The 15,000-nt window shown below is 45.5% G+C and overlaps 3 protein-coding genes and 1 long non-coding RNA gene across 6 annotated transcripts in view; 3 read left to right on the top strand and 1 right to left on the bottom strand.

Annotated features, from left to right (window-relative positions):
* The window catches only part of LOC135095755 (kelch-like protein 26), a 9,784-nt gene extending 2,013 nt beyond the window's left edge, over positions 1–7,771 (top strand). Inside the window, exons 2-5 of one of the 2 annotated variants that reach the window (XM_063996835.1) lie at positions 719–935; positions 3,443–3,717; positions 3,898–4,143; positions 4,302–7,771. In XM_063996835.1, the coding sequence (XP_063852905.1) occupies positions 3,457–3,717; positions 3,898–4,143; positions 4,302–5,693 (1,899 nt within the window). In that variant the 5' untranslated portion in view covers positions 719–935; positions 3,443–3,456 and the 3' untranslated portion in view covers positions 5,694–7,771. Of the gene's footprint in view, positions 1–718; positions 936–1,947; positions 2,190–3,442; positions 3,718–3,897; positions 4,144–4,301 lie in introns of those variants that run through there. The other variant, XM_063996836.1, reaches the window with a different exon arrangement.
* Positions 7,772–7,875: 104 nt separating this feature from the next.
* On the top strand, positions 7,876–11,750 carry LOC135095754 (uncharacterized). 2 transcript variants are annotated; one of them, XM_063996832.1, is made up of 6 exons: positions 7,876–8,322; positions 8,806–9,046; positions 9,288–9,453; positions 9,718–9,849; positions 10,091–11,271; positions 11,352–11,750. In XM_063996832.1, exons 1-6 carry the CDS (start codon positions 8,178–8,180, stop codon positions 11,569–11,571), a joined length of 2,085 nt encoding a protein of 694 aa, XP_063852902.1. In that variant the 5' UTR covers positions 7,876–8,177; the 3' UTR covers positions 11,572–11,750. The 2 variants fall into 2 exon arrangements, with proteins under 2 accessions (XP_063852902.1, XP_063852904.1); XM_063996834.1 differs by having other exon boundaries at positions 11,335–11,494.
* Positions 11,751–13,052: 1,302 nt separating this feature from the next.
* LOC135095757 (small ribosomal subunit protein eS7-like) overlaps positions 13,053–15,000 on the bottom strand; it is a 3,596-nt gene continuing 1,648 nt past the window's right edge. Inside the window, exons 3-5 of the mRNA XM_063996838.1 lie at positions 14,846–15,000; positions 14,071–14,221; positions 13,053–13,175 (exon numbers count right to left, since the gene is read on the bottom strand). The exon at positions 14,846–15,000 is cut by the window's right edge and continues 27 nt beyond it. Of these exons, the coding sequence (XP_063852908.1) occupies positions 13,098–13,175; positions 14,071–14,221; positions 14,846–15,000 (384 nt within the window). The 3' untranslated portion in view covers positions 13,053–13,097. The remainder of the gene's footprint in view (positions 13,176–14,070; positions 14,222–14,845) is intronic.
* On the top strand, positions 13,326–13,520 carry LOC135095759 (uncharacterized). Its single transcript, XR_010264482.1, has 2 exons — positions 13,326–13,457; positions 13,489–13,520. It is a non-coding gene; the product is annotated as an uncharacterized LOC135095759 (long non-coding RNA).

Consider the following 15,000-nt stretch of genomic DNA (forward strand, 5'->3'; position numbering starts at 1 on the left):
GGTTAAGTTAGGTTAGGTTAGGTTGTTAGGTTAGGTTAGGTTAAGTTAGGTTAGGTTAAGTTAGGTTAGGTTAGGTTACGTTAGTTAGGTTAGGTTAAGTTAGGTTAGGTTAGTTAGGTTAGGTTAGGTTAGTTAGGTTAGGTTGGTTAGGTTAGGTTAAGTTAGGTTAGGTTAAGTTAGGTTAGGTTAAGTTAGGTTAGGTTAAGTTAGGTTAGGTTAGTTAGGTTAAGTTAGGTTAAGTTAGGTTAGGTTAAGTTAGGTTAGGTTAGGTTAGGTTAGGTTAGGTTAGGTTAGCTTGTTAGTTTGTTAGTAATTGGGTCAGTTTGTTATTTAGATCAGTAAAAATTGGTCTGGGAGTGTTTTGAGCCGCAGAACACAAGCACTACAAGTTTCATTAGTCTTGGGTTCATCATTTGTAAGCATCTCCACTCTCACCAGCCACTGTTCCACCTTGCTCCACCTCCTCAGCCTTTCATCTTCACAACCTGGTGTACAATAATGGCAACAAATATATTTTTAATGACTGCGTAAAGAGAGAGAGAGCCTTAGTGTATGGTGGTTAGGTTAAGTTAATTAGATGTTTTGGTAGGTGGCTGGTAATGGAGTCTGTGAGAGAGAGAGAGAGAGAGAGAGAGAGAGAGAGAGAGAGAGAGAGAGAGAGAGAGAGAGAGCACACATACATACCAAATAACAAGATAATTTTCTTCTTATCTTTCAGAAATCTTCCTTTTCCAGCGCACCCTTATGCATGTGTGTGTGTGTACGTGTGTGTGTGGGTCACGCGAACTTGCTGGCTGAGGGTGGACTGCTGGGTGGGTCTGGCCGAGGCTGTGGTTGTGGTGGTGGCGGTGGTAACATAGCCACACCACCACACCACCACCACCACCACCACCACCACTACTACCACCACCACCACACTATTGTCTGTGTGTGAGGTAAGAAAATGTGTTGTTTTCATATATAGTTCAGCATCTCTGTGTGTTGTGTGGCCCTGTCTTGGCTAAATGATAGACTGGTTACATTTCTTCCTATAAATATATCTACCTGTTCTTCACTTGTTCCTGTTAGGTTAAATTTCTTCCTATAAATATATCTACCTGTTCTTCACTTCTTCCTGTTGTCTGTCATGTAGCTGGACAGACACAAGGGGAGGCAGTTGCTGTCTGGCTTTCCTTTGTATTCCTCCTCCTCCTCCTCCTCCTCCTCCTCCTCCTCCTCCTCTCTCTTCCTTTTTCCTCCTCCTTTTCCATATTTTTTTCTAGTTAGGAAAGGCCCAGACACACATACACACTCACACACACACATTCACACACTCTCACTCTCACTCTCTCTCTCACTCTCTCTCTCTCTCTCTCTCTCTCTCTCTCTCTCTCTCTCTCTCTCTCTCTCTCTCTCTCTCTCTCTCTCTCTCTTCTAGCCCCATCAGCCCTAGTAAAATAGTCTGTTGGCCTTCTGTGTAACACCCCTTAAGACCTGTTACTCCCAGCAGGTTTAATATAACATAACATAACAGTTCAGCATGGTATATTTTTTTCATTACCAGTCACTCTTAATATGTTAACTTCTTCCTCACTCCCTCTAATCTGTAGTTGATTTTCTTGTGTGTCTTACGGGCGCTTATAAAGTTTCTATAATATTTTCAGTGCAGCCAGTTCGTGTGTATTGTGATAAAAGGGTTAGTTTCTTGTTTATTTGTTTATTTATTTTTTGTGATTATTCTTACGATGCGGAGGAGGTAGATGAAATATGGAGAAGGAGGAAGAAAGAGGAAGGAGAAGGAGGAGGAGGAGGAAGAAAAATAAAGAGGCAGAAGGAGGAGGAAGAAAGAGGAAGCGTAGGAGAGAGAGAGAGAGAGAGAGCGCAATCAGGTGGCGTTGCTAAGGTTACCCACTGCGGCCTTCTTTCTCTTCACTCTCGCTTGAGTCTTGCAAGTTGGCAGTCGTAACGAGGAGAGAGACGGGGATGGTCACACACCGCGCGTCGCCACCACCTTTACACCTCTACACTCAATTGCACATTTCACCCACTTCCCCAGCACCTACACCTCACAAAATCCATGCGCTTATAGATAACACTTACAACTAACTGCAGACTGAAGGTGATATCAGTGGGACTTATTATAAGCGAGAAATTGAGGCTTAAGTTGGAGCGTGGACAAAGACAGGGGAAGGAAGTGGACAGACAGACTGGTACGTACGCTTGTTTTTCAAGGTCTCTATCTTTCTCCCTCTCCGTTTTTTGTTTATTTTTTCTTTTCTTTTTTAAGGTGCTGGTGAGTGTGTACGTGTGTGTGTGTGTGTGTGTGTGTGTGTGTGTGTGTCATTGTGTTATGCCGGGTTTATTGTGAATGTTGTAAGTGTATTGTTGTTTTTTCGTTGAATTGTGGTGTGTTTATGTCAACAAAGATAAATAATGTGTGTTTCAATCTGTCTGTCAGTGTGTGTGTGTGTGTGTGTGTGTGTATTTGGAATTGTCTATGTATGTATGTATGTTTCTCTAACCCGTGTGCGTGCATGTGTGTGCTTGTATGTGTGTGTGTGTGTGTGTGTTTGTGTGTGTGTGTGAGGACAGTCAGGAATTCAGGAAATACCAGATATTTTACTTTAGTGTGGGCAGAGAGAGAGAGAGAGAGAGAGAGAGAGAGAGAGAGAGAGAGAGAATGACCACAGCTGATTCTTTGTTTATTTGTGTTAACCTTGAGATCATCGTGCGCGTGTGTGTGTGTGTGTGTGTGTGTGTGTGTGTGTTGCTTATCTGTGCTATATCATTACTAGAGCATGTTAGAAGTAGTAGTAGTAGTAGTAGTAGTAGTAGTAGTAGTAGTAGTAGTAGTAGTACCACCACCATCACCACTGTTAATTTAGGAACGGAGAAATCTGGTGAACAAAACAGACGACCTTCCCATCTCTTAAATTTCTCTCTATACCACACTGACCCTCACCCAGCCTCCCTTAACCTCCCTCAGCCACACTCAACCATCCACATAACTTCACCTTCCAACCACATGGCTATTTCCACCACTGAGTCTTATAAGTGTGTGTGTATGTATGCTTGTGTTGTGGTGGTGGTTGTGGTGTAAGTCTGCGCGTGTGAGTGTGTGTGTGTGTGTGTGTGTTTGTTTGTTGCTAGCGTGACAGCCTATATATTTTGCAGTGGACATTATTTCGTCTCTCTCTCTCTCTCTCTCTCTCTCTCTCTCTCTCTCTCTCTCTCTCTCTCTCTCTCTCTCTCTCTCTCTCTCTCTCTCTCTCTCTCTCTCTCTCTCTCTCTCTCTCTCTCTCTCCCAGTTACAAAATCAAATCAGCATTATTATTATTGTCATTATTTTGTTACGCCGTGAGAAAGATTTACACAGCAGCGGCGGTAGTAGTAGTAGTAGTAGTAGTAGTAGTAGTTACGATATACACCTCATATTTAATCAGCCTCCACTTTCCTTTCTCAGACTATGCAGTGAAGATGACGAGGACAGGAGGACGCGGCGAGGGAGGCGGCGGCGGCGGTGGCGGAGGAGGAGGTGGAGGAGGAGGAGGGGGAGGGGGAGGGGGCAGCAGTTCTAGCAGTGTAGGAGGAGGAGGAGGAGGAGCACCCAGGCCTCTGAATGCCGTACAGCTGGAGCATCCCTCACACACGGGCACGCTCCTGTACGGTCTCAATGCTCTGAGGTGTAAGGGTCTGCTGCTGGATGTCACTCTGCTGGCTGGCGGGCAGGCCTTCACGGTGAGTGTGTGTGTGTGTGTGTGTGTGGTCGACTTGCCAAGGGTAACAAACCGAGAAAATGGCTGTTGTGTGAAAGCTTTGATGATTATAAAGTATAATATTGTATGTGTTTCACGGCACTATTTCTCTCTCTCTCTCTCTCTCTCTCTCTCTCTCTTTCTCTCTGGCACACACTTGCAGGCGCACCGCGTAGTGCTGGCATCCTGCAGTGACTACTTCCGCGCCATGTTCACGGACGAGATGCGGGAGCGGGGCCAGGCGGAGATCCGCCTGAACGGTGTGAGCGCCGCGGGCCTGCACTGCCTGCTGGAGTACGCCTACACCAGCAGGCTGTCCCTCAACCTGGCCAACGTGCAGGACGTGCTGGCAGCAGCAGCGCACGTGCAGGTCCTCACTGTGGTGGAGGCGTGCTCCAACTACCTGCAGGTCAGTGGCTGCCAGGGGTGTGTGGGTAGCAGTGGGTGGGCTGTAGTGTAGTGTAGTGTAGTGTACAGTGTGGTGGGTGTAGGTAGTGTTGGCGTGGCGTATAGCGGTGTAGTGTAGCGGTGGTAGGGTAGTGTTGGTGACAGCGGCGGGTGTTGCAGGCACAGCTGGACCTGGACAACTGTGTGGACGTGGCCACCATCGCAGAGACGTACTCCCTGCACGGCCTGCGGCGCCGCGTGTACGCCTTCATGAGCTCACATCTGCACAAGCTGGGCAAGATGGCGGACTTCCAGCGGCTGACGGTGGTGCAGCTGCTGCACTTGTTGTCCTGCGACTACCCCGTGGACTGCAGCGAGGGCCAGGTGCTGCTCACCGTGGCGGGCTGGCTGGCGCACTGCCCCGCCGAGCGTGCGCGCCATGCGCCGGCACTCCTGCGCGCCCTCAATCTGCACGAGGTGCCCACGCCCGTGCTGGAGCACGCGGCCCGCCTGCCTGGCCTGGCCGAACCCCTGCGTGCTGTGCAGCGGGCCCTGGGGGTGGGGCGCGGGCCCCCGGCGCCCCCCACGGGCCTGGTCAACTCCCGCGGGCTGGAGCTGGCGGTGGTGAAGGTGGGGGGCTTCAGCATTGGCGGCATCACCAACGAGATCACGTACTACCTAGCCTCCGCGGGGCGCTGGCGTCACCTCACCACCATCCCGCACGTGGAGCAGTGTAACTACGGCACGGCGGTGCTAGCCAACCAGCTGTACGTGATCGGCGGCTGCTTCAACCAGGCCCTGCAGGAGAACATCCACCCCTTCGGCTTCCGCTACAACCCGCACCACAACAAGTGGACCACCATGGCGCCCATGCACCGCGAGAGGTGCCGCTTCTCCCTCACCGTGCTGGCCGGCCTGCTCTATGCCGTGGGCGGCGCCAGCGAGGCGGCGGACGACGGCGCCGCGGAGGACGAGAGCCTGTGCGAGGCGTACAACCCCGCCACGGACACCTGGACGCCCGTGGCGGGGCTGGCCGGGGCGCGGGCGCAGCACGGTGCGGCGACGCTGGAGGGGCTGCTGTACGTGGCGGGGGGCCTGGAGGGGGAGCGCGTGCTGGCCTCCTGCTACGCCTACAGCCCCGCCGCCGCTGCCTGGCTGCCCCGTGCGCCCATGCTCACGCCGCGGGCAGACCACGCCTGCGTGACACACGCAGGGCGCCTGTACGTGTGCGGTGGCTGGTACGAGGAGGAGGCGGGCAACACGCGCGTGCTGGCGGACACCGTGGACTGTTATGATCCGCGCACGGACACTTGGAGCGTGGTGACGCGCGTGCCCACGCCCCGCTACCACGCCGGCATCCTGGTGGTGGGCGGCAGGCTGTACGTGGTGGGCGGCTTCCACTCTGACGCCACCTTTGACCGAGCCACGGGCGTCATCGAGTGTTACGACCTGGAGACGGGCCGCTGGGGCACCGAGCAGCCATACCCGCAGGACATCTGGGAGCACGTGTGTGTGCCGCTCTACGTGCCGCGCTGCAGGGACGACATGGACGTGCTGGCAGAGGCAAAGTAGCACACGCACACGCACACACACGCACACGCACACGCACACTACGGCCTTAGGTGTGGAGTATGGACGTGACAGTCTCGAGGAATAAGTGACGTGCAGAGCGAGAGTGCGTGTAGCGGGCGTGTGAGCATTTCAGGTAGCGGCAGCAGTAAGTGTAGCGCACAACAAACACGGCGAACAGTTGGTGAGGCGAGGGGAGCCGTGCAGCCTGTGATATGTCAGTGAGGCGGTGAACACGTTGGACATTACCTAAACACACTGTAAATCATGAACCATCGTCACTAAATAAACTTTCTAATTACAGCCTACGAATTTGTGAAGTAAGAAGACTGAAATGGAAGAAAAAAACTGAAAATTGACACAGTAGAGGAAAAATTATGAGAAAAAAAAACGAAAAAAAAAATGTACACAAGCAGAAATTTGAATTATATTAAAATTGATGAAAAATAAATAGAGATTGAGTCAGGTGATAAAAAAAAATATATGAATTGAATAGTAATAGTGATGATGAATAACAGACCAAAAAAAAACTAAATATGTCATAAATAAGATATAATAATCAAAACAAGAATGATAAAGAAGGGAACAAGAGGAAACAGATAATAAGAGAAAATAAATAAAAGAAATGTGATGTGTATATATATAAAAAATAATTTAATTTAATTTTATACGAGAGAGAGAGAGAGAGAGAGAGAGAGAGAGAGAGAATCAATAGTAATTTTAAATATGTAATCGTTTTGTAATTTTTATTAATGATAAACGAAATTAAGGTGGCTTTTAATGAACATTTTTACGCTGACAAACTTAAAGAAAATAAGAAAAAATAGAATTAATAATGAATTGTTTTTATTTTCATACTGGTATCGTATATATTGTTGTTATTATTGTTATTATTATTATTATTATTATTATTATTATTATTATTATTATTATTATATTATTGGTTTTGAAATGTGTTATTAGGCTATTAAATTTCAGTTATCAGTAGTAGTAGTAGTAGTAGTAGTAGTAGTAGTAGTAGTAGTAGTAGTAGTTGAAGTATTGCTAGTAAATTATTGGTGTTTTTTAAGTGAACCCGTTGACAAAGCTGAATATTTTGTAAACGGAATTATATATATTTAAAAAAAAAAGCAACGATTTAATTAGTGATGAATAAGCAAGTCAAAAAATTATATACTATGAAAAAAATAAGTTTATGTTATTTATTTTCTTGTTTTTATTTTATTTTATTTTATTTTTGTTTAATTTGGATCTGTTTGGATAATGATGATGATGATGATGATGATGATGATTGTAATAACGACGCCGTCTTTCAATGCTTTTGTAAACTCATTTCATACTTAATATTATTGCTATGTGTGTGTATGTATGTATGTATGTATGTATGTGTGTATGTATGTATGTATGTGTGTGTGTGTGTTTGTGTGTGCAGACATCTTTCAACATTACCACCACCACCACCACCACCACCACCACCACCAATCATTGCTCCTTTCATATGTTATCAATACGCAGACAAATTGATTGAAAAAGTAGGGTAGTGGTGGTGGTGGTACATTACTCTCTCTCTCTCTCTCTCTCTCTCTCTCTCTCTCTCTCTCTCTCTCTCTCTCTCTCTCTCTCTCTCTCTCTCTCTCTCTCTCTCTCTCTCTCTCTCAATCAGTAACTTTTATGATAAATAACTTGTAAATTTGTTTTGGAGAGAGAGAGAGAGAGAGATATTACTGATAATCTTATTTATTTATCTCTCTCTCTCTCTCTCTCTCTCTCTCTCTCTCTCTCTCTCTCTCTCTCTCTCTCTCTCTCTCTCTCTCTCTCTCTCTCTCTCTCTCTCTCTCTCTCTCTCTCTCTCTCTCACACACACACACACACACACACACACACACACACACACACACACACACACACACACACACACAGCCAGTGCCTTTGTGTACGTTTGTGTACGCATTAACCGCTGCCCAAGTTGTGTGTACGTACTTGCATTGTGTACGTATCTATGTAAGTGTGTATGTACGTGCGTTCGTTGGTTCACGTACGTTCATGTCTGTGTGCGGGAATAAACCTTTTTGCAATTTGTTTTTGTGAAGTTTGTGTGGCCATTGGATAGTAGTAGTAGTAGTAGTAGTAGTGGTGGTGGTGGTGGTGGTGTTGGGAAGAGAAAGATGAAGGAGGAGAGAGAGAGAGAGAGAGAGAGAGAGAGAGAGAGATGCAAAGGATGAGAAAATATAGGTGATACGAAAATGTTTATAATTTCTCTCTCTCTCTCTCTCTCTCTCTCTCTCTCTCTCTCTCTCTCTCTCTCTCTCTCTCTCTCTCTCTCTCTCTCTCTCTCTGACGTCACTCCCTCCTTTCCTTCCTTTTCAATAATCCTTTCAAACTTCACTTCTTCACGAGCCACGAGAGAGAGAGGACATCATAACTACTACCACCACTACTACTACTACTACTACTACTACTACTACTACTACTACTACTACTACTACAATGCACCATCTCACCTCTTCAACCATTACTACTCCAGCTACTACTACAATTACGTTTTTTACCAGTCCCCCCTCTCCATCTATCACAGAAAACGTACTGGCTGATTTCCTGTATATCTTTTATATCCCATTTATTGCTCTGGTCGGTAAGTACAAGTGTGTTTTGTTGTGCCAGGTTAGGTTAGGCTGTGTTAGTTTTCAATTATGTTTATTTTGTCATTGGTTAGTCTTATTTATTTGTTTATTTGTTTATTCATTGGTTTGTTTATTATTATTTTTTCTTTTTTTCTTTTTTTTTTCATCTCTATATCTATCTAGTGTATTTTATCGTGTTTCTTTAAGTGTCCCTATGCTATCTAATGAATTTTCACGTTTTCTTTGAGTCTTACCGTGTTATCTAATTTATTTAATCGTTTTCTTTGTCACCGTGTTATCTAATTTATTTCCCTCGTTTTCTTTTGAATTATTGTATTATTTACGCTGCATATCTCGGTGCCATTTGAAATCAGCCATTCAGAGCAGACGTAACCTATCTCACAAATGTAAGGAGTAAAAGCACCCAATACTGACAAATACCACGAAAAAATAAACAAAAAATTAATTTATTCCTTCTCACATCCCCATCACAGGTTTGGTTGGGAATATAATGAGCCTGGACGTGTTTCTGAAGACGAGGCTGAACCGACGTGGCACCTCGTGTTTCCTGTCGGCCATGTCAGCGTCTGATACCTTGTTCGTGTTGTTATTGCTGTTTAGATGGGCCTTTCACAATGAGTCTTTCCCAGCTGTACGCCTTGCTATTTTAGACACAGCGGTTGGGTGCAAGGTTGTGAATTACCTATATGCTGCTCACACTACACTTGCTACCTGGTAAGAGAGAGAGAGAGAGAGAGAGAGAGAGGGGATACGTTATAAGAATATTTGTTTATAATTTGTTAGTTTATCTGTTTATAAATGTCTGTGTATCTATTTATCTATGTTTATCTATCTTTATTTCTTTTCTTCTTTTATGTCTATCAACCCTTTTTTGCAGTTAATTTTCTGTTTTTTTTTTTTTTTTTTGTATTTATTTATTTATTTATCTATCTATCAATCACCGTACCGTCCCCAGGCTCACCGTCGCTTATACCACGGAACGGTGCATTGCGGTACGGTATCCCTTGCAGAGGCGGGCGCTGTGTACCGTGCGGAGAGCCAAGTGTACCATCCTAGGCGTGGTACTGTTCACCTCATTGTGTAATCTGTACCTGCTTGTCACTATCAGCAAGATAGATACGGTACGGAGAGAGAGAGAGAGAGAGAGTTTTATCGTTTTTTTTCTTTCATTTAATTTTCGCTTATTTATTTATTTATTTGGCTGTTTATTTACTCATTTATTTATTTATTTTTCTATTCGCCTATCTACATCTTTGTTTTATTTTATTTTATTTATTTATTTATTCTTGTGTGTGTGTGTGTGTGTGTGTGTGTAACTCAACTCAGGCGTAACAAAAACTATAGCCTCTCTCTCTCTCTCTCTCTCTCTCTCTCTCTCTCTACAGTTCAACTTCTGCGGGGTGCAATATCAGGAGGTGATGACAGCCTTCATGGTGGTGAACGCGGTGGTGATGGTGGTGCTGCCGTTTCTCCTCATTGTCATCATGAATGGAGTTATCATATGGCAGCTATCCGCGGTGAGCTGGTGGTGATGGTGGTGGTGTAATGTATTTTTGACTTATTGCCAGTTATTTCTCGTTATCTCTCACTATTTCTCGCAATTTCTCGTTATATCTTACAATTTCTCCCTATATCTCATTGTTTCCTTCCGTATCTCAGTTGGATAGGCCTACAAGTCTTCCATTTTACTTATTTCTCATTATCCCTCATTATTTCTTACAATTTCTCACTTTTCCCCTCCCTCTGCCTCATTGACAGCGAAACAACATGAGACAGAGAGCCTCGCCCTGCCCACGTCCCGCGCGGCGCCGAACACACCAAGCCAAGAGAGAGAAAAACAACTCCACTTCTTCCTCATCCACTCCTTCAGACAATATCACCCACTCCACTACTCACTCCACCCCTCCATCTCCTCGCAGTCACTCCACGCTGTCCTTGAATGCTTTAGACGAGAGAAAGATAAGCAAAAAGCACGGGTCTTTTCTCTCCCCTCCAGCTACTTGTGATATCGAGTCCCATTTTCTGTCAGATGAGGCTGCGACATGTTCTCTCAAAGCCACGGGGTCTAGAAAACGTGACGGTCGCAGTGAAAACCAGAGAGGAGATAAAGAAGGCAGAGTTTTCTACAGAAGAGGCAAAGATGATAGTCAGAGAGATGATGGGAGAAAAGGTGAAGAAAATGAGATTATATTTGAGCTGCACGATAATTTAAAAGACAGCCAAAGAGAAAACTCGAGAAATAATGAAGAAAACGACGGTATTAAAAACCAGAGCTATCAGTTTCTCATTCCTAAGGCGAAAACTAAAGATACCAACAAGTTTTTCATCAGTAAAGCAAGTGAGAACGATATTAGAAACCCAGATGATCAGTTTTTTCTCACCGACACGAAAAATGGGAAGGAAAGGGTTATTAGAAACCAGAAGACCAAACACAAGCATTTCGTAATCGCTGTGACGAGAAATAAAGTTGAAAATCGCATTATTAAACACCATAGAGAACATCACCACCGGTTTCTCGCGGCCAGAAGAGATGGGAAAGAAAACGAGACTATTAGAAACCAGAGCCACAAGGAAAACCGATTTCTCGTCACCAAGGGAAAAAATATAGAAGAAAAATTTAGAAACCATTCACAGTCCAATTATCCATCTAGAAAACATGAAAACAGAACATTGAAAACGGACAGAAAACAAGCAGACGGGAGTGTGAAACTGGAAACCATAGTTATCGCAGACCATCGGAGGCACACCAAGACCACGACCACCACCACCACCACCACAGAGCAGAGCATTGTGAGAAAACGCTTCTGTAACGTGAAGACTCAGAGGGAGAACCACCACAGCGTCTGCCACAGCCCGCCACAGCGCAGGGGTGCCAACCACAACACCACCAAGATGCTGCTTCTCATCTCCACTATTTTTATCATTATGAATTTACCAAGGTGGGTAGACACTCCATATAATCTACACTACAGGTTATTGTTCCCTTTCCACTCTTGCAGTAGAACTTAATCCCTTGCAGGCACGTAGTGAAGATGTACGTGTTGCTCCATTACCAAGCGGAGGCACCCACGGATGACGCCATGCAGGAGACCCAGGCCCTTATTCCGCTGCAGGAGGTTTTTGAGTGCCTCCACTACAGCCACACCTCTGTAAACTTTCTCCTGTACATCCTTTGTGGCGCCACCTTCAGGCAACTGGTGGCGGCGCGGCTCAGGCAGGTGGTGTGCTGGCGGCTGTGATCTAATAAGGGGAGGTCTTCAAGTAGTAGCGCTGCTAATATAAGCGTTACTTTCTGGTATTCGGGTAAATCTCGTTTTCTGTTGTATGAGTAGCGTAACTTGTGTAGCCATTAAAGGGCGTATATATTGTAATGGCGTTATGTAGGGGAGCCTCATCTAATTTAAACTGGAAATGTTGAGTTAGTTCATTTATTCTGGTAACAGCTTCCTTCTTTTCCTGTTTGTTTTAATGAAATACTAGACTTAATATTTGTGACCGAGGTGGTGGTGGTGGTAGTGGAGCTGTCAGGGTGCTCATCTGCATAGTGACCCCTTGAAATGTCTCGTTTTCTATTATATAACCACCTCATGTCCTTAGCGATTTTAATTAATAACACGTATATTTTGTTTCCTTATGTTATGTAGCACCAAAACCAAACTTCTTGTCCTATCCACTCCTACGCTGATGATACCACCCTACACTTTTCCACGTCTTTTCATAGACGTCCAACCCTTCAGGAGGTAAACATATCACGCAGGGAAGCCACAGAACGCTTGACTTCTGATCTTTCTAAAATTTCTGATTGGGGCAGAGCAAACTTGGTATTGTTCAATGCTTCAAAAACTCAATTCCTCCATCTATCAACTCGACACAACCTTCCAGACAACTATCCCCTCTTCTTCAATGACACTCAACTGTCCCCCTCTTCTACACTGAACATCCTCGGTCTGTCCTTTACTTATAATCTGAACTGGAAACTTCACATCTCATCTCTAGCTAAAACAGCTTCTATGAAGTTAGGTGTTCTGAGACGTCTCCGCCAGTTTTTCTCACCCCCAGCTGCTAACTCTGTACAAGGGCCTCATCCGTCCATGTATGGAGTATGCTTCACATGTCTGGGGGGGTTCCACTCATACTGCTGTTCTAGACAGGGTGGAATCAAAAACTTTTCGTCTCATCTCCTCTCCTCTAACTGACTGTCTTCGGCCTCTCTCTCACCGCCGCAATGTTGCATATCTAGCTGTCTTTTACCGCTATTTTCATGCTAACTGCTCTTCTGATCTTGCTAACTGCATGCCTCCCCTCCTTCCGCGGCCTGGCTGCACAAGACTTTCTCTTACCCCTATTCTGGCCACCTCTCTAACACAAGAGTTAACCAGTATTCTCAAATCATTTATTCCTTTCTCTAGTAAACTCTGGAACTCCCTGCCTGCTTCTGTATTTCCTACGACTTGAATTCCTTCAAGAGGGAGGTTTCAAGACACTTATTCATCAATTTTTGACCACTGCTTTGACCCTTTTATGGGACTGCCATTTCAGTGGGCATTTTTTTTTATTGGATTTTTGTTGCCCTTCGCCCATAAGATGTCACAGCTTGTACACACACACACACACACACACACACACACACACACACACAGGACCCCAAAACACATCTACTTACATACATAGTCTCTTCACACACACTGCAATTAATGAAAGGCAAATAAAAGAACTTGAAAACATAGCATCACTTTTTTCATTTAATCTGAGGCATTGAAAACCTTTACAAATATGTGTCTCGGAACTCAAAGCTGACCTCCTTGCCTGTCAGCTTCTTGTAGACAGCAGCGAACGTGTCCACCTGTTATCAGAGAGAGAGAGAGAGACAGAGAGAACATTAATTACAAAGGGTTAACTGTAGCAGACTGGTGGGCGGGGCTAAGGGAGTTTTCAGGTCTTCTTAGAGTTTACAATCACAGAATCATGGCACAAAGTTTTCATCATGATAACAGCTTAAAAATTGTGGTAGAGGTCTTTTCAGTGTGTTTGGAAGGTAATAGAGGTCTTTGTTGGGTCGTATGGGTCTGTGGGAGGGTCTATCTTGGGTCTTGTTTAGTTAATTGGCTTATAATTTGTGGTTGAGGTCTTTTCAGTGTGTTTGGAAGGTAATAGAGGTCTTTGTTGGGACGTATGGGTCTGTGGGAGGGTCTATCTTGGGTCTTGTTTAGTTAGTTGGCTTATAATTTGTGGTTGAGGTCTTTGTTGGGTCGTATGGGTCTGTGGGAGGGTCTATCTTGGGTCTTGTTTAGTTAATTGGCTTATAATTTGTAGTAGAGGTCTTTGTTGGGTCGTATGGGTCTGTGGGAGGGTCTGTCTTGGGTCTTGTTTAGTTAATTGGCTTATAATTTGTGGTTGAGGTCTTTTCAGTGTGTTTGGAAGGTAATAGAGGTCTTTGTTGAATTGTACAGGTGGCTTAGATACTTCTTAATTTGCAAGCATAAAAATAAATTAATAAAAAACAATAACATTAAACAATTGAACAAGGAAAACTGCCTACCCCAAACCTTGCTTACTTTCACCTATCGTCTAATCCGTCTAATAACAACCCCCCCTAATGACTCGGCACTAAAAACCTGATTACTGAGTCCACTGCAGTCATCCACCACCCTGCCCGAGATCGAATTCCTGCCCATCCCTCTCGTACGTAAATTTTTCAAGCTTAAACGGAATATTTAACGCAATCGCTGGCTCCTAACCTTGTGTTCAATGTTGGTCTGCTGGGCCTTGTCGAGGTGAACTTTGATGAGCCGCGAACCGTCCAGCCTCACTCGGATTCTCTTGCCCACGATCTCCGCCGGGAACACGAGGTCCTCCAGAATGTTGTCGTGCACGCAGGTCAGGGTACGGCTGTTGGGGGTCAGGTTAGGTTAGGTTCCGTAAGGTGTGGTATGGTGACGATAAGTTAGGTAGGTTTGTTTTGAGTTATACCTTCCTGAACACCCTAATATGCCCTCCCAAACATACACAGACACCCCACAACCTCCCAAACACACACACAGCCACCCCAATACCCTCACAAACACCCCAACACACCCTGACACTCTCAAACACACACAGCCACCCCACACAACCACAAGCACTCAAATACACCCACACAAACACACACACCCTCACAAAGACACCCTGACACTCCCAAACACACGTAACCGCCCCCAACACCGCCACAAACACCCCACAACACACTCACACCAGACCGCACCCTCACAAAGACACCCTGACACTCCCAAACACACGTAGCCACCCCAACACCGCCACAAACACCCCACAACACACTCACACCACACCGCACCCTCACAAAGACACCCTGACACTCCCAAACACACGTAGCCACCCCACAACACACTCACACCAGACCACACCCTCACAAACACACCCTGACACTCCCAAACACACGTAACCGCCCCAACACCGCCACAAACACCCCACAACACACTCACACCAGACCGCACCCTCCCAGACACTCAGATTCACCTCCTAGGCCTCTTTTGCTTAGGTGGATTCTTCATCTTCCTGGTAGGCTTGGCAAGGATTCGACGCTGAGCAATAACAACAACATGCTTGCCGCTAAATTTCTTCTCCAGCTCCCTCACCAGACGCTGCTGTACCCTCTGGAAGGACCTCAGCAG

Source organism: Scylla paramamosain, unplaced genomic scaffold (assembly GCF_035594125.1).
Source record: "Scylla paramamosain isolate STU-SP2022 unplaced genomic scaffold, ASM3559412v1 Contig1, whole genome shotgun sequence".
Taxonomy (NCBI): Eukaryota; Metazoa; Arthropoda; class Malacostraca; order Decapoda; family Portunidae; genus Scylla; species Scylla paramamosain.